This window comes from Dermacentor albipictus, chromosome 2 (assembly GCF_038994185.2).
Source record: "Dermacentor albipictus isolate Rhodes 1998 colony chromosome 2, USDA_Dalb.pri_finalv2, whole genome shotgun sequence".
NCBI lineage: Eukaryota > Metazoa > Arthropoda > Arachnida > Ixodida > Ixodidae > Dermacentor > Dermacentor albipictus.
The window spans coordinates 159,227,451-159,252,734 of record NC_091822.1 but is presented as its reverse complement, the minus strand read 5'-3'; the positions used below and the strand labels follow the sequence as shown (position 1 = coordinate 159,252,734).

At 50.1% G+C, this 25,284-nt stretch overlaps 1 protein-coding gene across 1 annotated transcript; it reads right to left on the bottom strand.

Moving 5' to 3' along the window:
- Positions 1–7,563: 7,563 nt before the first annotated feature.
- Positions 7,564–14,965, bottom strand: LOC139055789 (probable splicing factor, arginine/serine-rich 1). The gene is made up of 3 exons (XM_070533335.1): positions 14,683–14,965; positions 13,730–14,037; positions 7,564–7,692 (listed from the first exon to the last, which is right to left on the bottom strand). The coding sequence occupies exons 1-3, from the start codon at positions 14,963–14,965 to the stop codon at positions 7,564–7,566; spliced, it is 720 nt and encodes a 239-aa protein (XP_070389436.1).
- Positions 14,966–25,284: the final 10,319 nt, after the last annotated feature.

The window sequence follows — 25,284 nt, the reverse complement described above, 5'->3', positions numbered from 1 at the left end:
CCTTGCGGGAAGGAAGACAACTGGACGACGGCGATGTCCCATTGAGTGAAATGTTTCACGGGACACGGCAGTCGAGCGTCATTGAGGAAGTGGCCGTTTCCTGCGATGATATTCTTCGCGTTGCGGTAGGGGACTCCGTAAAGCTGCAATATCCTGAGCGAAATTTCAGGCTTGCGTCTTCTTTGTTGACGGCCTCTGAATGGATGTGAGGGAACGCGAGAAGGACGAAATTGTAGCATCGCACAGCCGAAGCTATCGGAGTTCGATTTTTTGGATGACAGTTCAATCAGCCGACCAGTCAGTTGATCAACCAATTGCAAATATAGGGAATGAGCCAATCTACAAGAAGCATCAATATAGTATATTGTTGAATATTATAATTATATATATACATGTTATATATATTATAATATATATAAAATATATTATAACTATATATGTTATATATTGTAAAACTATATATAAGTGCGTATTGCCCCAGCGTGGCCTGCGTTAAACCAGATCGTGATTTCAGCACCTAAACATCAGAATGTTTTTTTTTTCTGGGTCCACAATCTTACAGCACGTCTCCAGTCTTTTACATTTCAACAGTTTTTTTTAATGTATCCTCATCATCCAAGAGTATTACGGCAAGATGTTCGCATAAAGCGTAAAAAAAAACAATCTTTCATCACTCCCATCCAGCCAGTCGCAGACCGAAATAATATTTCATGGAAGGCATTCCTTTCGAAACACTAGCCTCTTTTTAGGTTTCTGTTGTGCACAGTTTCAGGCCTCTTCAATAAAAAGTAAATATTACGTGTCCGATGTTGGGATTTGAAACTGGGTTGCCTGCAAGATTTTTTTTCATTTTGTTCCTTCGTAAACAAGCTCCTTCCGTCGTTGCACCAGACCCTTCAGTGTGAAACTGTGGCCTATTCTGTGTGGATCAGAATGCTACTAAGATAACAAAGAAAGAAATGTCCTGCAGTACAGTTATTTCGCTGTCTAACCGAAAAACGAATAGTTCTACTAAATGCCTCTTGTTTCTCGCATGCTGCATTTGTTTTCCCGTGGGCACTAGATGAACACGACGCAGAGTCCGTGCTTGCTTTACCATATAGCGAGCTGTCCGTAACTGGTCAGTCCCAAACTACCGCTCTTTCATATCGACTGTATCTGCTGCATCCACGGGATGTGCATAGCTTAGCCTCGGCATGTGAGTCCGCATATCGATTGGAGATGTGCAGTTCCGTGCCGACCACTTCGCTCAATGCCTCTTTTTTTTCTTTTTCGCGTATTTGGCTTATTTGCCTGATAATGGACTGGACGAGGGAATTCCCTTGTCCTCATGTCCTCCCGTCCCCCAACTCATACAGGAAGTTTTGCGGGCTGAACAAACAAGCGTTCTCTTGTGTGCACACAAAGGAACTGACACTAGGGTACAACTTCACTCTTTCATGTCGCCTCCCCCCGCCCCATCCTCCAAAGAAACTCACACGCACACCCCCTTGTGCCGCCCTCATACAGACATCCTATCGCCGCACCATATTGCAAGGGTTGATTTGATTGCTTAGGCGTAAGACCGGCTCCCTTTCTTTTTTTCTGCTGCTAACGCCGTCGGCTACGTAATGTGAGCTTGTTACGAAAGACCCGTCCTTCGGCAAATGCGCTCCCTGACGACTTCAGAGTCTCTTGGAACCCACTTATCCTTTCACAAACTCGTTGACGAGACTGAAAAACTTTTGTACCACTGGCGTGGACTTCTGATTTCAGCTCGACTGACGAGCATCCAAAAATGTTTAAGAGGCAGCTTCATTATATTTTCGTAGCTGTTCGCGCATTACATTGCAGGAGGATATGTGACCTCCAGCCGCCGAGGCTCTGGCGAGGCTTTGGGAAGACACTCTTGAAGCTACATCACCTTTAGCCTCAAAAACTGGAAGCAGCGTTCCCTCTCAGTGCCCCGGTCCTCAGCGGACAGATTCGCGAGCTTTTTGGTGAAAACGCCTGCCAGGTCTTCTGTCGGTGAGCATAGGCTGATTGATAGCATATTTGCGAGATCTAGCGATTCTAGATAAGTCCCCAGATGAGTCTCTAGAAAGCTTATCTAGGGACCTCACACGTGGCTTCCGAAGTGCGATCCTAACGAAGAAAGTAATTTCATGTGCATGTGATGTCAGATGCGCTCGGCAACTACCACAATAGCAAACGTTCAAAATAATGGTCGGTCTTTATGCCTACTAATTATGTGATTTTAGGTTAGCAAGAAAAGGTGGCTCGCAAATGCACCAAAACGTAAGTCAAAAGTAGGCAGGGATCCAACCAAAACTTTATTTCGTCGGACAGGGTCCTAAAGTAGCCAATTTGGCACCGACCTGCCAACGGCAAATCAGCAAGCACGGTGGAAGAATCTGAGCAGTTTATGAACTGCGAGGCAACGACGTGAAGGCAGCTCCGCAGCTCGCTATAGTTCCTAGTGCTCAACTGCTAGATAGCGCGAGTAGTTTGAGGCATTCCTGGCGGGGGACGTCTTTTAGGTTTAGGTAATAGAATATGAGAGCACACGGTGGTGTTGCGCGGGCTTTCCCTATAATGTGCCGAACTTTTTGCGCATAAGGGGGGAAACGTGATTTGGCCCGCGTTGCTATGCGAGGTACAAGTCATGCAAGAAGATGCTATTGGTTTTTTTTCCCAAATATTTCTACTGCTCCAACTGGCCGTCTGAACAGTCCGTTCAATCCCGAGGAAATATCGATTCCTTCAGCCGTCAGACTATATAGATCTGCGAAAAAAAATTTCGAGCACCAAGTCGCCTGCGATAAATGCACATCACAGCACAATCTAGTATACTGTTACTATGCGTAAATGTATTCTATGTTTTACCGCACAAATAAAGCGAATTGCCTTCATATACATGTTCCGAAGCTCTATCTGTGGTATCCGCACGCTAGGTGCACCTGCAAACGCTCATGTTATCTCTGTTCAGTGAACGCCTCTCTTCTCGTAAGTGCCCCCGAAACAAACAAGCGACTTTTCTGTCTTCTTTATTCAATTCAACTCAATTTTATTTTTCTTTAAGAGGGAAGTTTCCGGACTAAAAGCCAGATATTGCAGCCCTTGGTCAGGTACAGAAGCCCATATACGTAGCAGCACTACATTATCGGGCAAAGCAAATGTTGGTTTAAGTTTAGGCCTTCGCATCGAATCAGACAAGGTTAATTCAGGAACTATTGATTCTACTTCCGTTATCTTGAATAGGCTCGTTCACGAGAATGAGGAAAATGTCTTGGACGGATAATTTCATTGCTTCGTGTGGCAGCTTCGTAACTACAGGTTCGAACTCGTTGAAACTGCGTGAGTAATCGAGCATAACTTAAAAGTTTGTACGCGAAGGTCGGAAGTGAAAATTAAAAGTTTGGTTGATTGTCGTGCACTAACTTAATTCATAACTAAAGAAGACATCTGAGCCGACGCCTCGTACAGCAGCTAATTTGTGTTTCACACCATGGAGGTGTTGATATTTACTAAACAAAATGCGGGACGGGCTATGGGCATAATACTGAGAACTGTTAAATACTGACCAGGCACTTTCGAGGTATTTAGGCTGCGTGGAAGTGATATGGGTTTGACTGCTACAGTTCCTCAAAAAAAAAAAAAGAAGAAGAAGAAGTCTGCGCATAAACAGTTGCACAAAACGCATTTTGTGCAACTTTTGTGCATACGCAAGAGCTTAGTGGCGCAACCCTCCCCTCCCCCGTTCCAAAGGGGACGCTCATAACATCCATCCATCCATCCATCCATCCATCCATTCATCCATCCATCCATTCATTCATCCATTCATCCGTATCCGCGGCAGCTGTGACACCAGCCATGCGGAAAAAAAAGAACTATAGAAAGCTCGCCTTCGTGCGTATAGCGTTCGCTGTTAGTGTTTCTCGGTAAAGATTACGGTTGCATAAGCTTCAGTTGCCGAGAATGGGCAGCTTTTATGCCGGTCTTAATATAGCACCGTGCGTCGGGGCTCTGCCACCAGTCGGTGCGGTGACCCGTGCATTGTCTCGATATATCTCGAAAAGAAAACACGTATACAGCTGCGCTCAAATTTCGCATTATAGGGAGTATCGTAATCGCTGGTGCTTATTTTAACTTCATGTTCTCTATCCAAACCAGCTCTCGGAGTAACAGATCCTTGAACCACGTACAGGCAACGAACCTTTGAGTGTATACAATCGTAAAATCACGTACTACTGCACTTCTAGAAGTTAACTAAGCTCTTTCGACTTTCACGTAAGGAATTACATGCACTTCGTTTCGTTTTATCACTACACATATTTAAGAATTGGTTGATTACAAATTATACGCAATAACGACATTGTAAATAAATTTTACAGCGTAGCTGGTAACGCGACTATGAGCGCTCGAAGAGGTTGCGTGCCTGTTTTCACGGTTTTCTAACGGAGGCAGATCGCTCACGAAGTACATATTCGGAGTAAATATTAGGGGTCATATGAAAGTAAGTTTTGAAGCCTGTGTCTTAATTACTGTTTCTATAAAAATAGCTATACCATCGCTCTCGGCCTATATAGAGGCGTATTATGAACCGATTACAACGTCTTCCCGCTTCCCTGCGAGGACTAAAAACGGCAGTGATATCATATTTAATGGACTTTGGGACCATAATGGGGCAGGATGCCTCCGTCACGTTCCCGGAATCGAAAATTATGCTGCATTGTTTCTTCAGAGCTGTAGCAATGCGCACGATCTACAATGATTGCCTCAAAAGAAGATGCGGTATGAAAGTAGGACGTTACTTTTATCATCTCGTTCATTAGTAGTGCACGACCACAGAAAAGTTCACAGCGTTCCTCTCGAACTGTGCTCGTCGTCGGCTGGCAACCAGGAAGAAGCCACCATCTTCAAAATCAAAAGTGCAGGTTCTCGAGGATTTTTGAAGTTGGGACCCAAGTTCTTGATTCAGCCATTCCTGCAGAGTGTCGACAAGGTACACTTCTTTCTCGAGAGTCGTTGTGCCGCATTTCGGAATGCGTCGACTCCATTTCTACTTTAGCGGTGAGACCGTGACGTGCATGGTACTCACCTGTTGGCCGTGGTGGACTACCTCTCCAATAAGGGACTGCGTGTGATCGGGTCAGGAAACGAGGGTTTCTTGATTGCGTCGAAACAAGATGCTTTTTCACAAATGTGCTTAATGGCCGTCAGAAGAAACGTTGGGCAAGTTTGTTTAGATACTTTCTATGTGAAGCCAGAGTGCTTTTAACATGCACCATCTTGAAGCTGGTTGGAAGAATGTTTGGAGTACCATCGCGCACTAACCGCGGCAACGAGGTCGCTTTGCGGGTCTCGCGTACTACAGCGCAAGCTACGTTTTGTGTTGCTTCCGGCACATCTCAAAACAATATTTGTACTAAATTAAACCCTGTACCCCAGACGCACAAGCTCTACGGGTGATATAGTATGGAGCCGTCTGGAACAACATCTCTCTAAATTCGGTGAATCCGAGTTTCTTTGCCTCTGATCTCGCCATACGTCACCCTCTCGCGAGAAAAGGAGCTCCTGCGCACAGTGCCCAAAGCTTCTTTCTGCCTCTGTAACGGCTTTGCACTAGTGTACGCACTGTGTGGCACCGATGGATCTGACGCTGACAACTAATGCCGTTTCGTACGTACGCTGCAATAGTTTTTCTGAAGTGACAGTTTCCAGTGTTCGCTAAACAACGACACTTACCGTTCTGTTTTTTTTTTCAGTCTGCTCTCTGCATATTGAGTAGGATGCATTGCATGTGTACGATACGTTGTAGTTTTAGAGAGCAGCTCTTAGGCGCCCGTTCCTGCAGCGAGCTAACGTTGGCGTGGCGTCCTCGGCGTAACCGAGCGAACCAGCGCAGCGAAGGATGAAAGAGCGAACGTGGAGAGCAGCGGCAGATGAAAGATGGCGATAGCGAAGAGAGCACGAGGAGGAAGCTGGAGGAGGAGGGTGAAGCGTAACCATCTGGCAGTAAGCGTAGGAGGGGGGTATGGCAAGAACGTGAGAAGACAAATACAGGGCCGCGCAAGACGGGCTCTGCGGTGACGATGGTTATGCGATGACGCCAGAGTAGCACACCGTCGTCTTTTCACCTATGGCATGCGGCTGAGAGGGTGCATATACATATATATATAGATGCGTGTGTGTGTGTGTGTGTGTGTGTGTGTGTGTGTGTGTGCGTGCGTGCGTGCGTGCGTGCGTGTGTGCGTGTGTGTGTGTGTGTGTGTGTGTGTGTGTGTGTGTGTGTGTGTGTGTGTGTGTGTGTGCATGTGTGTGTGTGTGTGTGTGTGTGTGTGTGTGTGTGTGTGTGTGTGTGTGTGTGTGTGTGTGTGTGTGTGTGTGTGTGTGTGAAAACAACGCACTGCACGAGCGGAGGTCTGTCTGCGACGGCTGCTGTGAATCGCGCTCACGATTCACACACGCGCTGTCTCACGCACTGCTTCTCGCGATCTCTCGGACTACCGCCTGCATTAGCTAACATCCCCAACCTCAAGCATAGCCTCTACGCAGACGAGATCACCCTTTGGGTCACCGGGGGCAGCGACGGGGACATCCAAGACACGCTGCAGCAAGCCATGAACGAGGTTGTTGCATACGTATAACCACGCGGCCTGCAGTGCTCCCCACAGAAATCGGAGTTCCTTCTGTACAAATGTCCAGACCCTCCCCCCCCCCTCCCGAGATGGAACTCCACGTGCATCAGCAGCACATACCTACTGTACCTAGCATCCGTATCCTTGGCTTATGCATCCAACAAAATGGCAGAAATACGGAGATACTCATGTACACCAAACCAACCGCCTCATTGCACGCATCGCAAAGCGACATCACGGCATGAAAGAAAACAACCTTATACGCCTGGTAACCACCTACGCCCTGCGCAGGATCACCTATGTCGCCTCGTACCTTAGCCTCAATGCAAATGACGAGCTGAAACTCAATACTATGAGCAATAGGGCCTATAAACAAGCCCTACATCTTCCCAACTCCACCTCTAACGAGAAACTGGACGCCCTCGGCCTTCAGAACACCATTGAAGCGCAGCGCATTAGCCAATACGAACGACTTGCCAATTCCACCACGTGCGGGCACATTCCAGGTACCCTAGGCATAACCTACACTACCCAATTCGGACCAATAGTACCCATCCCTCCAAAGATTAGCGCTTAGCTAGTTATCCCGCCCATACTTCGCAATATGCACCATGAACACAATCTGGAGCGACGTCCAGAAAGAGCTAAGGAAATACAAAAGCGCTACGACCAAGCCGCTGACGTAGCCCACGTGGATACAGCGGAATACCCCAACCAAAACGCCGTTGCGGTCGTCGCAGTTGTGGGCTCGCAGTACCGCCTGGCTGCGGCCGCATCAATGCTCACCACGCAACCCGAAGAAGGAGAAGAAACTGCCATCGCTTTGGCCTACGCGGCTACCAATGCACACTACATCATCTGCGATTCAAAAAGGGCCATCCGCAACAACACGAGAGTACTGATAGCGCCCCAAGCGTAGAAGATGCTCTGTGGCACTCCTCCCTCAAGGCAACGCCGCGCCCAGATCATCTGGGCTCCTGGTCACTCGGGTCTGGCTAGAAACGGAGCCGCCCACGGTGTCGCCCGAGCTCTCGTACACCGGGCGCGTCATCCTTCTCCTGAATCTTCTGTTCTGCATCGCGGTCACGTGCGGGACCCAAGGGTCACTTTCAGAGAACTCCTCCTCCACTACCGCGGAGAGCGGTTACGCTACCACTCAGCACACAAAACACTGAATACATCTCAATCCACCACTTGGCGGCTACTTCAGACGCGAACTTTCCCGAACCCGGTGCTTTACAACCGCATTTACCCTGCATTTACCACTATACAACCGCATTTACCACTTTGCAAGGCGTGCGAGGCCCGCGCTGACATCGATCACATTATCTGGCAATGCCCCAAAGCCTCATCCACCAACACCCACTGCACTAACACTACACGCATCATAACTACGGCCGAGCAGTGGGAGACATTTTGCTCAGCTTGGACCCATGCAGAGAAGCAGCTCTGGGCCATCCGGATGGCCAAAGACACCGCCAGAAAGCAAGGACTGGCTACCGTCTGAAGAAGGGGGGGGGGGGAGACTGGGAGTTAGTCTCGCGACCCCCGCCACCCCTGGACCCCATCAAGGACATAATAAAGTTTTATCTCTCTTTCGGAATCTGTTGATTAGCGAGGCAGTCATGACACGCTTCGCACCGTTTGCAACGTGCCGCACGAAATAGATTGTTTGCGCCAGCCAATACATCGCTAAATGAAAATACGTATAGAGCTGCTCTCAAATTTCGCATTAGGGAGCATCGTAATCGTCGGTGAATATTCTTCGGCTCTGAAAGAGGGCGTTCTCGCCAAATATGCCCATCAACATCGCGTTCTCGCTCTTTAAGGACTTTGAATGGGAGATATTTAGATAAGAGGCTTTCGTTGCTAACGGAGCGGCTCAGGAAGCTTGTTAAGATTTTCTCGTTAGGCAGATATTGACGAAGTATGTGTGAGAAGCCTACAAAGATGGCCAGAGTAGCTACGGTGGTCATAAGCAAGAACATATATTCTTGCGCGTATGCTTTTCGGCTCCAATGACGGTGCCACGCTGTCTTCCCTTGTTCCGTGATCGAACCCCCGGCTCCGTAGGTACAGACAGACAGGAAACTATTTGGTCCTAAGGGACTACCCGATGTTCAAATCGTACGTACGCTTCTTTCACGCCGACACCAACTACACAGTCCAGCATCTCTACCCCAACGAACGCCTCTGAGATGAAATGACCTGTACAGCGAAAGATTTCGGAGGCCCCAAGCACTCCGTTTATGAAGGCGTTCGACTGTAGTATACCTCCTTGACACGACCGTCGCGTGTGTACACATCACACATAGCAGGAGCTAGAGCACTTGCGTGCGCGCTAGCTTCCATTCAGCGACCAGAATTCTTTACTTTCTTCTTTACCTCACGAGCGGGAGCGTGTCAGTTTGCCCTATTATCGCCTCGTGGCGGCTAACGCTTTGGGACGGTGTGTTAAACCGCACCCCCGCCCTCGGGATCGGCACCCCTCATTCCCCAGTCCTTTCCTCCTAGCAGAACGCTACGAAGAAGGTCCGAGATATAGTAGTTCTTTCAGGTTCGGCGCAGGTGGCACCGTTTCTTTCTGGATTCCAACAAAAAAAAAAAAAACTTCCGTCGTCAACACAGGCTCGCGTAAAATATGGGTGCTTGTTTTACACAATCCCGATATTCCATCTGGTAACTCTTCGAATAAACCCAAATAGAGCTGGATAACCAGCTACCTGCAAAGGTGTTCCCACAGCGTATGTGATCGGCGTAATTGTTTTTCTGGCGCAGCTATTAGGTGCCCGTTCCTGGGCTGAGCATCGGCGTGCCTTGGCGTCCCAATTAACCAAGCGAAAAATGAAAGAGCGAATGCTGAGCGCAGCGGGGGATAGGAGGCGGCAATAGCGAAGAGATCGCGAGAAGGAAAGCGTTGGAGGAGGTTACAGTGAAAGCATGAGGCGGAAAGTGGAGGAGGAGAGCATGACGTAGGGGTGACACGAGCGTAGTGCCTAGAGAGAGAGAGAGAGAGAGAAAACATTTATTTAGCATCAGTTTGGGCGACTTCCTCGCAGGGTGGAGCCCTTATTTCAGGGCCCCATTGGCTCGCGCCACTCCGCGTGCCCGCCGGATCAGCCGTCGCTGCTCTTGCGGGTCTGAGCTGGTAAGCGCAGTCTCCCAGGAGGAAGGGGAAGGTGAAGGAATAGGGGAGTAGCCCGGAGGGTGTGGGCATTCCCAGGTGCAATGATATACTGTGGGTTTTGCTCCACAATAGGGACAGTATTAGGGATAGTGTGTGGGGTGGAAGAGGTGAAGATAAAAGAGGCAGGGAAATGAATTAGTTTGAAGTTGTCGCCACGCGACGGCATCTTCTCGATTAAGGGAATTATGTGGTGAAGTGTCTCCTGGTGTCTCTGTAATATTGTAGAGTTTCAGTGTAGGTCATTGGTTCTGTCGGTGCGTCGTCTGGGTTGGACAGCTCTTCCAATGGCGCCCGGTTAGCGAGCTCTCGGGCTACCGCATTAGCGCGTTCATTACCATGGAGAGAGGCGTGTCCAGGTGTCCAGACGATACGCACCCTGTGTAACGCTGTGGGGTGTAATGATGTAAGGATGCGGTGTGTGTAGGGTGTCACCTTCCCTTGTGCCAAAGTCCTGCAGGCGGTCTGAGAATCTGTGACCACTGTGATAGGTCCATCCGGCGCCGGCATGGTTGAAGCGTGTACGATGGCTAGGGCAATAGCAGCCTCTTCCGCCGTGCCACTGTCCACAGTGTTGAGCGTGGCCGAAGCTCTCAGAATGTCTGCACTATCTAGTACGACCAGACATAGGGCGCGTTTCTGTGGATAGCGGGCCACGTCGGTGTATAGGACTGAAGTGTTTGATTTGTCATCGCCAAATAGGCGCGCCAGGGCTTGTGCTCTTGCCTTTCGTCGACCTTTATGACGGTCAGGGTGCATATTCCGGGGAATTGGGGCCACGTGAATTTTGTTGCGAATGCTAAGCGGAAGAAGTGTGCGGTTTTCCTGTTGTGGTGTTCTTGGTATTTGGTATCCTAGCCGGGATAGAATGTGGCAACCTTGCATTGTTCGTTGCAGACGTTGCAATTGGCTGTTAAGATGACCTTCAACTAGTTCGCGGATGGTGTTGTGCACCGCCAGCCGTAGTAGGAGCTGCGTAGACGCATGTTGGGGTAGTCCCAGCGCTGCCTTTAGTGCCGTACGGAGGAGGGTGTCCATCTGGTGCATCTCAGTCTGAGTCAGATTATGATAGGGGAGGTGGTAGGTTAATCGGCTAATTATGAGGGCTTGCATGATTCGGAGTACGTCTTTTTCTTTCAGACCTTGTCGGCGGTTTGTAATGCGTTTTATCATGTGCGTTATTTGGGTAACTTGTTGGCGGAGCACGTGTAGGGTATGTGTGGCCTTCCCGTTCTGTTGTATGTGAAGTCCTAGCACACGTAGCCTGTCTACCCTTGGAATAACGTTGCCATTGAGATGCAATGTGATGGCTGGTGGAATATCGGCCTTGTTCCGTTTTTTCAGTACAAACAGGAGCTCCGACTTCTCAGCTGCGCATATGAGTCCTCCGGCTGTTGCATAATCCTGAACTATATTTACGGCTTCCTGTAGTGCATCTTGAATGGCGCCGTCTGACCCTGTGGTCACCCAGATTGTAATATCATCGGCGTAAAGGGCGTGCTGCACGTTCGGAAGTTTGTTGAGGAGCGGTGGTAGCTTTGCCATCGCCACATTGAACAGGGTGGGTGAGAGAACCGAACCCTGGGGAGTCCCTCTGCCGGAAAGTTTTATGATGTCCGACCGAATATCACCTAGGCCGATGGTGGCTGTTCGGTCAGATAAAAAGGCTCGGACATAATCATAGATGCGCTTTCCGCATCGGGAGGATGCAAGGTTGTTTAGAATGAGGTCATGTGAGACGTTATCGAAGGCTCCTTTGAGGTCCAACGCCAGAATGGCTCTTGTTTGAGCTTTACTTGGACCATCCACAACATCCTCCTTAAGTTGTAGGAGTATGTCCTGCGCAGACAGACCTGGTCGATAGCCGAATAAGGTATTGGGAAAGAATTGGTTCGCTTCGAGGTGAGGCTGGAGGCGATTTAGCACTACGTGCTCGAAGAGTTTGCCAATACACGAAGTCAAGGAAATGGGTCTGAGATTTTGGAGGGACAGTGGTTTCCCGGGTTTCGGAATTAAGGTGATATCGGCGTGTCGCCATTCCTGTGGAAGCGTTCCGTTTTGCCAATTGTCGTTGTAGTATGCAGTGAGTTGCCGTATGGACTGGTCGTCGAGGTTGCGTAGCAGTGCATAGTGAATGCCGTCTGCTCCGGGCGCCGTGTTTCGTCTTATGCCGTGTAGGGCTGCCCTCACTTCTGTCTCTGTAATGTTGCCGTCCAATTGTGTTTCTTCCTCGTGTGGATACTCTTTGTACTCCGGTCGGTGGCCTGTAGCAATGTATCTTTGTTGCAGTGTTCGGAGGAGCGCGTCATCATTCATTTGTTCTTTGTGGATGATAGTGCGGACTGTGTTCGTTGTGTGCGTTTTTGTGTGCGTTGGGTCGAGTAGTGCTCTGAGGAGAGACCACGTTTTTGAACTACTTAGTGTGCCATTAAGGCGGTCGCAGAGGTTGTGCCAATTGCTATTAGTGAGGCTGGTGGCGTATTCTTCAGCTTCTGCGGTGATTCGGGCGATTCTTTGTTTCAGCCTACGGTTGTGCCTCTGCCTCTTCCATCGTTTCGTCAGGCCTCTTCGAGCATCCCAGAGATGGAGCAGATGTCTGTCCACATCGGGTGTCTCCGTTGTTGCAGTAATTTGCTTAGTGGCGGCTTTAAAATCTGCTTGTACCTGTTGTGTCCACTCGCGTAGAGATGGCGGGTCGTGTTGTTCAGATTTGGTTCTGTTGCGCCGGAAAGTGTCCCAGTTCGTTATTTTAATTGAACGTTCTGGGGTGCGTGTGGCCGCCAGTTGGACGTCTGTGGCTAGAATGCTGTGGTCACTGCCCAGATTCTCCATTAGGTTGTTCCAGGAGCATTTAGTCAACCCCTTGACCATAGTTAGGTCAGGGCAGGTATCCCTGCTTACACTGTTACCCATTCTGGTTGGTTTGTCAGGTTCTGTCAGCAGAGTGAATTGATGAAGGTTCATGGCGTGTGCTAGACGGCGGCCTTTTGGAGTTTCTGTTTGGTACCCCCAGGCTGGGTGGGACGCATTGAAATCTCCCAAAATAATCAATTTTTTCGCTTGTTTACTGGCGGCCGAAAAAAGCTGTCCGAAGTCGTCTCGTCGCGATTTGGGTGCACTGTAGATATTAAGCAAAAACAAGCTGGTATCATATCGATTCCTAGGTACAATTTCTAAGAGCACATGCGGGATGTGGGAGCTGTCGAGCGTGTGCTCGATCACTGTGATTTGTTTGGACACAAGGGTGGCAGCTAGTGGTTGTTTGGTGGTGTCATGCTTGTCGGTGTATGTATTGTATCCAGTGAGTGTGGGAGTGCAATGTACTTCTTGAAGTGCTATAACGTCTGGTGGGTGAGGACGTGTGGCTAGGAACTGTGTGAGGGAACCCTTCTTCCTTCGGTACCCTCTGCAATTCCATTGCCACACCCGGAAGGTGGTGGTAGTGCGCCTCTTACGTTTGCTGGCCATGATTGGTTGATACCGCCTCGCTGGTGAGGGCAGGTGTTGTACGAGCCGGACGGGTATAAGGGTGCGACCTTCTTGGTTCCCTAGTGGCGTTAGTGTCATGTGGAAGTGAGTCGTTTTGCTGGTTGAAAGTTGAGCTAAAAGTTGCACTGATGAATTGTTTCATGTCAGTCATGGCTTGTTGTATGACCTGCTGTAGCATGTGCTTGACATCAGCCATGATCTCTTCCTTCATTTTTTGCATCTCCGCTCTTAAAACAGTTGCCATTTCCTCTATCATTTCGCACACTTCTTGTTTGGTGCAGGAATTGTGAGGAAGTTTCTCAGGTGCGAGTGTGTGTGTCTGGGTGAGTGAAAGCGTCGCTGTGGGAGACAGTTTGTTTTGTTTGTTCGTTTGCTGTGCGGACGGAGGTGAAGGAAGGGTGGAGGAAAGAGGGGGAAACTGCGCTGACCAACTCACCGCTGTCGCCTTCCTGGGGAGATGGTCGGGCGTTTTCGCCCACGCGGCCTGAGGTTCCTTCGGTGGCTGTTTCTGCTGCGTCAGGCTGCGGCTCCCAGATCGGCTTCGACCGCGTGGTTGTTTCTGGTCCTTGGACGGCATGCGGACCCTGGACCTACTGCGACTTTGGGACTGGCTGTGTCCCCGGGATCGGTAGCGAGGACGACCACGTGTTGCATCAGTAGTCGCAGGTGCCGCACCGTTGAATGTCGTTACCTTGCTAGACTTCTTGTCTTGCTGGAGTTGTTGCTCCGCCATTTTCTGCTGCTCTCGGAACACGTGGCTTTTGTTAAAGGGTTTGCGTTGCCTTACAGGACATCGAGAGTCAGTGGCGGGGTGTTCACCACCACAATGAAAACATTTCAGCGTGCAATCATGTCCTTCGGAAGGGTTGGAAGTTCCGCACGCAGCACACCGGGGTTTATCCGGGGTTGGGCAAACATCTGCTCGATGACCCGTGGAGAGGCACACGGTGCACAGCTGCTGTCGGGGTTTATGAATGTAGCACCGGTATTCTGCTCCGTAATAGTAGATGTACCGGGGAACCCGAATGCCAGAGAACGTGATGATGGCCGTGGCTGAATTTCCCATCATTCTTGCATGCAGGACCTGAGCCATCGGTGATCGGATATTTGTCATCAGCGTTGTCGGGGTTGTGTTCTTTTCGATGCCGGAGATGACTCCTTTGCAGGAAGCATCCGGAGCAGCCACATAGGCCTGAACCTCGTACTGCTTATTTTCCAGGCATATAGACTTGATCAGCTGCAGTCTTGCCGCTAGTTCTTCGTCCGGTGTGCTGACCACTGCGACGTTCTGCTCTCGGCGTATGCGGATGGTTAGCTGGTGGAGCGTGCTCTCGTTTAATTGAGCCGCTGTGCCTATAGCTCTGGCTATAGAGTGCTGCGGCCACTCACCGAGATTCAGTCCATCTCTCGGTCGGAAGATCACTTTCAAGTCGTCGATCGGTAGCGGGGGCAGCTGCGAGCTCTTATTGCGCAATGTCAGATGTAGGTGGTCCTGCTGTGCGGGTTCGGTGTTGGGTGGTAAGCTCGACGTAGCTTGGACCTGTTTCTTGCGCTTGCGGGCCACGAGAAACCAAGTCCCGTCTTCGTTGTCTTGAGTCGGTTCTTGATCCATAGCGGCGGCTGTTGTGGTTTCATCCAATGCTGCAGCAGGCAGGGGGTCTCGGGCAGCCATCGTCACGGTAGCAGTGCAGTGGGCATGTGCGGCACGCGATGCTGTCGCGCCGTAATCGCGGCGCCAACGTTAGGCCTAGCGCTGCGGCCTGCTCGCCTCGAAATGTCCAAGGGCCGAGGTCTCACCGGATCTGGCAGATCTTGGTCTCAAAAGATTTCACCCGTTAAGAGCCGTCGACTGGTGGTGGTAAGCACGTTGTAGAAACAAAAGATCAGCTGTGAGGTGTTCCAAGAGCCGGAGCTCATTCGGAGTTCGTCCTTCACACGCGGTCTTCTTCTTCTTCTCCCAGTGCCTAGAGCATATGCTGGAGTACGATTGAGTTGGACGACCGGCCGGAGCAGCGCATGCTTTGCAGAGAGGCGCCCGACGACGAAAAATACTGTGGTGGCGCTGCGTTCGTAGTGGATTTAAAACCCCTCAATATTGCAAAAGTAGCCCTACCACTTTTGTCCTCCTCCGTTCCACTCTGCCGCTCGGCGCGGCCTCGACAGTGGCGCCGCCTATGTCGACCTTACCGTAGCGGACGATGGCTAACGCGCCACCTAAGGAAATCCGCGGAAAACGTCGTTCGAGGCTTGCGGAGCTGGTTTTGAGGCGAGATTTCGCTTCGTTAGTCAGTAACTGGCACTAATGATGGCGTGCTGTAATTGTACAAATGAATAGCAAGACGCCCATTATTTAAACGGCCCCTGATATGGTTCGGAAAGCTTTTGTAGACGCGTAGGGTACAGCTACAGTTAATCATTCTCACCACAATTTGTTTGAAACGTCTCATTTAAGGGAGCTACGGGTGATTACAAGCTACCCTCCTCCATAGCCATGCATTTTCTCCTCAACTCGTTCGGCGAGGGATCGGGGCTAAGCTCCGCCTTCACTGGCTCTGCGTCGTGATGGCACGTCGTATCGTCAACTTCCGGTTCTCAAGGAGCGGGCGTACGAAGCGTCTCCAAATTCTCCGCCAGCTGCTTGGCTGACGACCCCAAGCGAGACCTATCGAAGCAACTTGCGTTGCGAGCATTCTCTCGAAGCGCCGAACATGTCTGGTATTCCGATAACCACAAGCAAGCTGTGTGTTTCTACGGATGGCTGGAGGCATAAACTCAAGCTGATGAAGGAACATTAACGTACACGTACGTGAGCGGCCTGATCTGTCTGCATGGTCCAGCCACCTGTTGGCGCAGAGCTTAACCAGCCAAACAAAGCTTTAATGTTGCTCTAACCAAGTGCAAAACATCTTAAACGTTTACAAAACAAAGTGTTAACGATTACACTCCTGCGCAAGATTTACACCAGCAGCAAAGAAGAATACATTTCGTTCCTGCCACTGTGTGTAGTTGAGCTCTATGCCACCAGGTGGCTGCACCGTGCAGACCATTCACATTTGCGCTTCTGCTCATCCCGTGAAACGACACGGTCAAACGGCCAGGCCCTGTCCCCTTGCGCTTGCGTTTACCCTAATACCGGTCTCGCGAAACGCTATTGCGTTAGTATTCTTCCGGTGTAAAGTGACGGCCGCAAACGCGCAAATCCTGGCGCCGATCGGATAGGCGCAGTCCGATGCGCTGCAGCCAGTGCGCCCGTCTGCTGCTTTGCAGAGGGACATGATGTCACATCTTGAGATATTGCCATTCGCTACGTTTGCAGTCCACAGCGTAACAAAGTCGAATCATAGCGCTCGCGAAAAGACCGAGACCGATTCTGACCGCGGAGCTCTCGTCAAAATGGAGCACGTTGTAACACAAGCAGACGACGCTTGCTGTGTTCCGGAAGTGCCTAAGTGTAGTGAGAAATTGTTCTTGTGCATTCTCTTTCTGTTACTTTCTTTTTGTAGAAACAAATTAACTAACATTCCAACTATTACATCATTTGTTCACGATAAAGTTGGAAAAATTATCGAAAAATTTCGGGCAGCCAATCGGATAGCTTGCGCTACTGCCGTCAAATGGGTGATTTACGTCATATGGGTAGCGGCGGCTGAAAATTCCTCCGAGCAGTGTGTTGCGATCGGCAGCGATGTACATTTTTAAAACGTGATAAATTACACGCTTTAAACGGAGCACTTAGATACGTCAATTACAGAATGACCTACTCTAACGACTCAGTTCGTTTGTACAAAATCGTCAAAATCATTTAAGGGTCCCTTTAAGGTGAAAAGCGTCCGCACCTTGAGAGTTCGTGTTGGTGAAGCCCGACACATGCACTGGGTGTGCTGTAACAGGCGCCTAATTACCGCACTTTAAGGTATTGACCACGTGAAAGTATTTGAAGGTGGTTTCATAGGTTCACTTACGTACCTGCAGGATGCTTTTGTTCGGCCGGCGCGTGAAAGATTCCACCAGCCAAGTGCCAGCAACGCCTAGCAACTGGGTCGCTTCTGCTCTGTGCTATTTACAAATGTGTGTCGCTCATGCATGGGCTCTGGCGGCCACGAGAAACATTTTCACGCGTTGATGGTATTTATAATGTGAATAACGTACCGGTAGTTTTTCGCCGCACATGAAATCTTATTATTTATTTTATTTATTACAGTGCAAAAGATTGGAATTTGATAGCAAGAATGAACTTGGTGGGAGAACTGGACAGAGGTTCCGAAAGTAATTATCCCCCCCCCCCACACACACACACACAAATTAGGGCCCGTAATAGTTTTGTTGACGTGCTAATTTGCGCTAATTTTATATCTCTATAGGGCGAGGACTCACGGATTTGCCATCTGTCGGATGCGTCTTGCGTAGTATGAGGGATCACGCGGCGCGTTCCTCACGGGTTTGGCTTATGGCCCATCTTAAAAGCACCACGCGGCAGCCCTCCTGGACATTTTTGTAAGTACTCTCAAAGCGAGGGAAGTTTTATGCGAAGCATATTACTAGAGCTCAACACAGCTGCTCAGGCGCGGTGGTGTCGCCTTCAATACCACGTGACACCGTGACGTCACGACAGAGGAGAAACGGGGCTCCAACTCGCGCCGTCGCTCGCGTCGTCGCCTTCAAGGCTGACCACGTGACACCGTGACATCACGACAGAGGAGAAACGGGGCTCCAACTCGCGCCGTCGCTCGCGGCGTCGGTGAGATGCCTCCTGGCGACAGAGCTGCTCGTTGGAATGAGAAGCGAAGGTTGCGGCGTGCTACAGAGACTGTTTCTAGGTGGCTTTGCTACGGCGCAGCGACTACGCGCGCCGCATCGGACGCGGTGAGCGTCGAGCAACGCAGCGTTCGGCGCGACAACGAAATGTGCGCCTGAGCAAGCGTCGCACGCCTGAGCCGACGCCGACGACACCGGCTTTTGTGCGACACGAGCTCCTTAACGCTGTCGCGTTAAAGTAAAGGCTAGTATGCTTCGCATCCTGGGCTTATCCTTAGCTAAGCCACAGCCAGTTTCTTTTTTTAGTGCCGAAATAATAATCTTGGGCAAATTGAAAGTACAGAATCGTTTACAGACGCTATCGCTTTACCGAATGCGTACAGCGAACGCCACTGCGCGCGGTCGCCGCGATGGAGTCTCCCAAACAAGTCTCTCACGTGAAAAGTAGGGAAACGCTGAGGGCAAACTATGTGAAATATGTTCTTATGTACAACCACATGGGGCATAACAGAATGAAGCCTCAATGCAGCGATTGCACGGATTTGCAGCGACCGACTGCGCGTCTGTATGCATGTCGGCGCACAATGTTTCGCTTTCACTGCGGGCACGTTTTCGCACCGTGCCGTGAGCTTTATGTCGCAGAATATGAGCATCCTACAGTACACAAGCAACCATTGTTGAGTGGATGCTATGAGAGCTGTTTGAAAATAATTTCGTTATAGAGACTCCGACGCCTACGGCGACTGTGATGTGCCGTCGCGACGGCTCAATCTTTTTTCGTTCTTCTAAATTCTTGGACAATTCAATATTTTTTCTCAAGTTGCTTCGCACTGTATCTTTGTCGTTCTTCTCGGCGTGCAATTTCCCGCTGCTTCTTTTTCGTAATCCGGTGCATTACTTCATGACACAAACACAACCGTATGCCACGTCTTTATTTTTTACTGTGCTTCTTACCTTTTCATTCAAACGAACTTGCCAGTGTCCAGCATTGCCAGTGTCTAGTGTGTATCGCACTTGTGCCTGCGGTTGAATAAAATTTAATGCGAAATCGTTATGCGGCTCATGAAGCGGAAAATCCGGCGGCGTGTCCGGAGATCGTACGAATTGTCATGCGCTCACAAAGACTTGCTCGTGCCACTGCTCACGCGTTCGTCGTCGTCTTCTTCCACAGCCAGCTCCGATGCCGCTCATCATACCAATGTTCCCAAACTGCCCCTCCCTCTGCAAAGGCGCTGGCAGCATTGGCCCACTACCAGTCAGTGAGGTTATTTCGGTGAGTTCTGTGGTGCACTCGGATTGACGAGCCTTCGACTTCGACGTCTGAGTGAGTAGCTGCGCCCGGCTTCTTTGGACGTCCACGCAAGCACGCGAACCAGGCCGGGGCACCTGATACGAGAAACGATACCAGGCAACGTGACGACAATACCATTACGTCGCGTAAACTGAGTCGCCATCGGAAAGAGGTCGCAATGTTTTCGCGTTCATCCACCTCGGGATGTCTAAGTGCCCTTCACATTTTTTTTTTCGCCTCCCCAATCTTTCTATGGTTTTTCCTCAAATAAAATCTTTTTCTACACACAACGCTTCTATCATGCTCTTATTACCGAGACGCTGTTAGTGTCGTGGGGGCGGTAGAATTTTGTACTTCCCACTTTGGTCAATATCCTTTAGGGTCGTTTTAAACAGTACGAAATACATTATTGACGTATAAACTAGAGCCATTAAACAAATGCTTCCTCTTGAGGCTCTTTCATGCTATTGTCACAGAACAGGCTACGAGGCATGCTCTTCAAAGCAATAGCTTTCATTCACTTCACCTCCCCCGCGCCCATTTTGCCCGGTCGCTCGGAGTAGAGTCGCTCGGTAGTCCCACTATCTGGACTGCGTGTGACTTCCCCTTCACCCCTTGCCTCGTGGAGGCATTCCGATGTCGTCATATCGTTGCCACAATGCCGCCTTCGTCACACAGTTGTTTTATCCGACGCCGTCATCTGCGTCGTCGTAATTTCATAGTCGTCGCTCCGTGGTAATCGCGCCCTCGTCGTACCCCATTGTCAACTCATCGTGATCACTCTGTCGTGATAACTGCGTTGCATATCGACGGAAAATATGCGCAGAATGCACACACGAACAGCCAAGTGGGGCTTCTTTTCCGTCGATCTGCAATGCGCACCATCTTGCCCGTATGCAGGTGTTGTTAAACTGCGTTGTCGTCATGGCGTCTTTGTCTGGCTCCTTTCGTGACGCTGTCGTCACGTCGTCTCCGCCGCTTTCGTCTTGTCGCTGCCGTCACACGTACTCTCGCCTCACACACAGCTGGATGTCTCTGAAGATTTACAGCACGAAGCTATACCGCTTGACTTAGGCAATTATTGCCTGTGGGTTCTGCTTATTTTCTTTTAATGCCAAGAAAGAGAGGGAAAGAAAAGGCAGGAAGGGTAACAGAATTTGTCCAGCTAGCTCTATATCCTACAGGTGGGGAGGGCAACACGGAGAGAGAGAGAGAGAATAAACTTTATTAATGAATGGCCGGCAATTTCGTTGTGGTGGCCTCAGGTGGCAGCTCTAAACCCTTGGACTCGGGCGGCATCTTTGGCTTGCCGGACGGCCCAGAGTTGGTCTGCCAACTCTGAACTTTTGAGAGCCGCCTCCCAGCGGCGGCGACGCCGATGGAGAAGGTCCCCGGCGGGCCCCGCAGCTGGGGCGGCGTCGGGGAGAAGCGAGCTCGAGGCTTCCCGTACTGTGGTAACGGCCGCGATTACGGACGCGTCGCGAACGGATGTGGTCCCATTACCGTGGTTGCCGGCACATTCCCAGAGCATATGTCGCAGCGTTGCTCGCTGTCCGCAAGCTTTACAGGCATCTGTTCGATATATACCTGGGTAGAAGTGATGTAGGACCGCGGTAATTTCCACGTCGTAGCTGTGCGTCTGGAGCAAGCATAAAGTTACAGCCTCATTCCTGTTTAACTTGTCGTGTGGTGGCGGGAATGTGCAACACGGAAGTGAAAAATATAGAGAAGTCATTAGTCCAGAACGTTCACACACACTATGCGAGGTGCAGCCCATCTAGAGTCGGGCACTCCAATCCAACGCCTTCCTTTACTGCAGAAGAGTTCGTGCGGCTTTCTGGACTGATGAGCTATGGGGCTAGCTAAGCTCCGAGGACGCTCGTTTATGCAAAAGGCCGATCATCCAGGCTACTCAAGGCGCACGGGAGAGTCTGGCGCTGTTTGTCGTAGCGGGAACACTGGCGCAGGAGAGGATCCCTAGTATGTTCACAACTGCATTTAGCGCACATGCATGGGTGAATGAGGTATCCCAATGCGATAGCTGTGTCAGTCTGTTGAGGCAACTCCAACCCACAGCCGACACAAAAGTGTTGCCTCAAGCCGTGAAGGCTTTGTTGGCGACTGCTGTTGTAATAATGGGTCCAGACTGCATACACATGACGGTTGGAGTTTTGCGGAATATTCCAATGACTCTGCGTGATGTCACACGCGAGACGACGACACTCCCTTGCAGCGCCCACTTCTGATAAAGCTAAAGGAGCGTCAGAGCTCCAGTGTGGGCACATCGAGCATAGTCATCGGTGAGGGGGCTACCAGCGTAGTCACAATCTCCTCGCAGCCAGTGAAAGATGATACCTTGCCCCTTATGTGCAATCTAATGGCAAATTTCCTTGATTTGGGTCGCCTAGCTGGTCGTGATTTCCACGTCATAAGCTTGACATGTTTTCAACGGCTGGATTAGAGTTGCATAATATTGCGCATTTGCAAGGTGCTAAATTTTCTTTGCCTTCCTGTCTAGCGTCGTCAGATAATATTTGTTTTAATGCTAAAACATTACAATATGCAATATTATATAATATAGTAAGAATTATAATATGATCTGTCGGCGTATTCGGCGTATAAATGAAAGTTGGTACCGGAAATTGCCGACGGCGCAAAGAGTAAAAACGTGTCACAAAAAGCTTATATTGAAGTGAAATTTCTCAGAGAAATTCCTACAAAAAAATTAAATTGATGACTTTGAAAAAATTGGAGGACGCTTAAGCTTCGCGTTCAAGAGTGGAACGCGACAGCGCTCCCGTCGACCCGCCAAGGGGTGTAAGACAATGGGCTACGGCGCAGCGATCACTTACGAGGCACCCCGCATCGGACGCGGTGAGCGTCGAGCAACGGAGCGTTCGGCGCAGCGACGAAACGTTCGCCTTCAGGAGCAAGCGGAACGAACCAAAGAACTCGGCGTCTCGGAGCCCCGGGGAAACGATGCATGCCAGCCAAACGTCGTGATCGGCACGGGCAGAGAGATAGACAGATAGTGATCTAAAGAATGGAAGGACGCTTGATTCTGCAACCCGTGAGGGAGGAAGGAGAAACGTCGTCAGGGGAGAGGAGTCCGGGACGCGACGCGCCTCGCACTTGTCCCCGCACAACCCCAATGCGCGCGTGGCGCGCCACCTGTCGGAGCAGCGCCGTACATTGAGAGAAGGGGGTCTTCTGTGTTTGCCGCCGCATTTCGATGGGGGCGAAATGCGAAAACACCCGTGTGCTTAGATTTAGGTGCACGTTAAAGAACCCCAGGTGGTCAAAATTTCCGGAGTCCTCCACTACGGCGTGCCTCATAATCAGAAAGTGGTTTTGGCACGTAAAACCCCAAATATTATTATTATTATTATGTGTTTGCCGCAAGAAGGCTCTGCGTGTGCGGAAAGCGCTAATGAAATGTAGCGGAAACGCACTTCGCTACTCGTGTAACTGCAACTTCTGTAAGTTACATGGTCATAATTACCAATATACACCACAGTATAACTTCCTACGGCTCGTTTCTACGGCAACACCGCATTCACTAGAGGCACTTTTGCACCGCTTTGAAACATCGAACTCATTGCTGAGTGGTAGAGTCTCCGTCTCACACTCCGGAGTCCCTGGTTCGATTCCCACCTAGCACATGTTGGAAGTTGTTTTTTCTTCATGAAGTGCCTGCCGGGATTTATCGCTCATGGTCAACGCCGCGAACGCCGACACCGACGCCGACGACACCGGCTTTTCTGCGACACGAGCTCCTTAACGCTGTCACGTTAAAAGAAAGTTTTGTAAATTTCCACCTGGGAGGTAATAGAACTCGGGCGTCCGGGTGCGAGGCGAGCACACCTCTCCGACGCCACGACGGCTTCACAGTTCTGGCTGACTAAAGGTGTGCCTAGTGCGTGCGGCTTTGGGCACGTGACAGCGCAGCCAATGGAGAGGAGGGGGAGCCATCTCACGAGTATATAAAACGAGTGTGTAAAATAAAAAGCATTAATGTCCAGTTAAACGGCGCTTAGCAGTTCTTCGAGTTGTGAAGTCCTCGCGGGCATTTGAGCGCGCTCGGACGCTTGGCATTTTTTTATGTTTCCTCACCCAGGCGCAGTTACAAAGCTGGGAACAGCTTGCGCGCTCAAGGAAGAACGCGCGAAAGAAACATTTCACAGAAGTGTCTTTGGCACTCCCACACGTAAGCAGTCTTAAGTGCCTCTGCCGAACTTTTTTTAAATACGCAGGTCTCACGCACTTTGGCAATCTGTATCGTGCAGAACATTTTGCAGGTATAGCTGGTCGTACAGCATTGTTTAGGATTATATAAAGCGTAACTGGCCGGAGGCACGCGTTTGTCTAAAATGAGCCCATGTGCGTCCGCCGCCAGTGTGTGTTTGTGACGACAGAAACAAGTTCCTGTGGGTGGGCAGCGCAACCCGGACGAAGGACGAAAGGAAGTACACAACACGAGCGCAGTGTACTTCCTTTCGTCCTTCGTCCGGGTTGCGCTGCTCACCCACAGGAACATGTTCAACCACCAACTCGCCCAGCTTGCCGTCTTAAGACAGAAGCAAGGCGACCATGATGGCGATGACATCGTACATGGCGGTTATGCGTTGATTGTGACAGATTGGTCTTACTCCAGCCAAGAAACGTTATGCTGTGGCGTCGCACCAGACACAGTATTAATCTCGTCCGATGTTTATATGTTTGCGCTGTGCGTAGTTCGCAAACTGTGTCGAAATGCAGACACCAATTTCGTCACGCTGGTGAAAACCTTGAAGAAGACAAGTCCACGTGTAGAAACGTTGGCTTCTGCTTTCACCCGCCTTGAAGAAGACAAGTCCACTTGTCGAAACGTTGGCTCCTGCTGTCACCTTGTTCACGTTTTGCTCATCGTCTTGAATTTCCATCTCCCGCTTTCCCCGTGTTTTCCCTAGACACCTGTTAAGACGGATGCTGTGTGGGACGTTGATGTAGCAGTGTGATGGGGCTAAGGCGATATACGACGCTTGACGAGGGAAGATATGGTGAGCATGCAGGGAATTACGACACATAATGTACGCAGGCATTCTGTACCATTTGTGCCACGGTGGCTCATACGCATCCTGGAGAACTGGTTGATGATGGGCGCGTACCCAGCGGCACCAGAATCGCGGCAGGCTAAACGGCTAAACATAGCAAATTTAAGAATAACCATGAAGCTGTTGAACATCATGCGCTTTTGTATTAAAATGTATGTGGAATTTAGATATACAAATAAGCCGACATTATATGTGCAAGAGCTATGGAGTCATTTATTACTCGAGAACACAACATCAATATGCGCTCGGTGGCAGTATACCTCGTTGGTCGAAATTTGGTCCTATATAATCCGGAGCGTAAGCCAGCCGTAGCCGGAGCATACTCGGATGCTGCAGCCTATATATGGGAAGTCGCAGAAGGGGTCGGATGCCATATTCCATAAAGATGTCCGTGTGCCTCGGAGATACTTATATGAAGCGACATAATATGTGTAGATTTTATGTTGTAGTTCATTGCTTTATTACGCATAAGAATGTCGCGGCAAGTAGTGCTACTGGTAAAGCCCGAAAGCGAGAGTTTTAGAATGGGGGCCCCAAAGGTTTTGCGGTTCCCCGAAAATAGCGTGCACCGATGCGCCAGACGCAAGGAGAGTTTGGCGTTCGTGTCGGCGACGTTATTTCATGCAAATAGGACACCGATCTTAACTCGACGCGAGAGGTTTCGCGATCACGAGCACGGCGACATCCATCGAAGCGACGGCTCTCGTCTCGTGCCGCATTCGACCCCAGTCCTCGTACACCTGCAGCCGTCAAAAGCAGTGAACGATGTCGTAGGATTTCACTTTCCCTCATTTCGTGTTAAAAAGCAATGTATAAGCGAGACATCATTTTCGTTTCTTAGATTGTACAGCC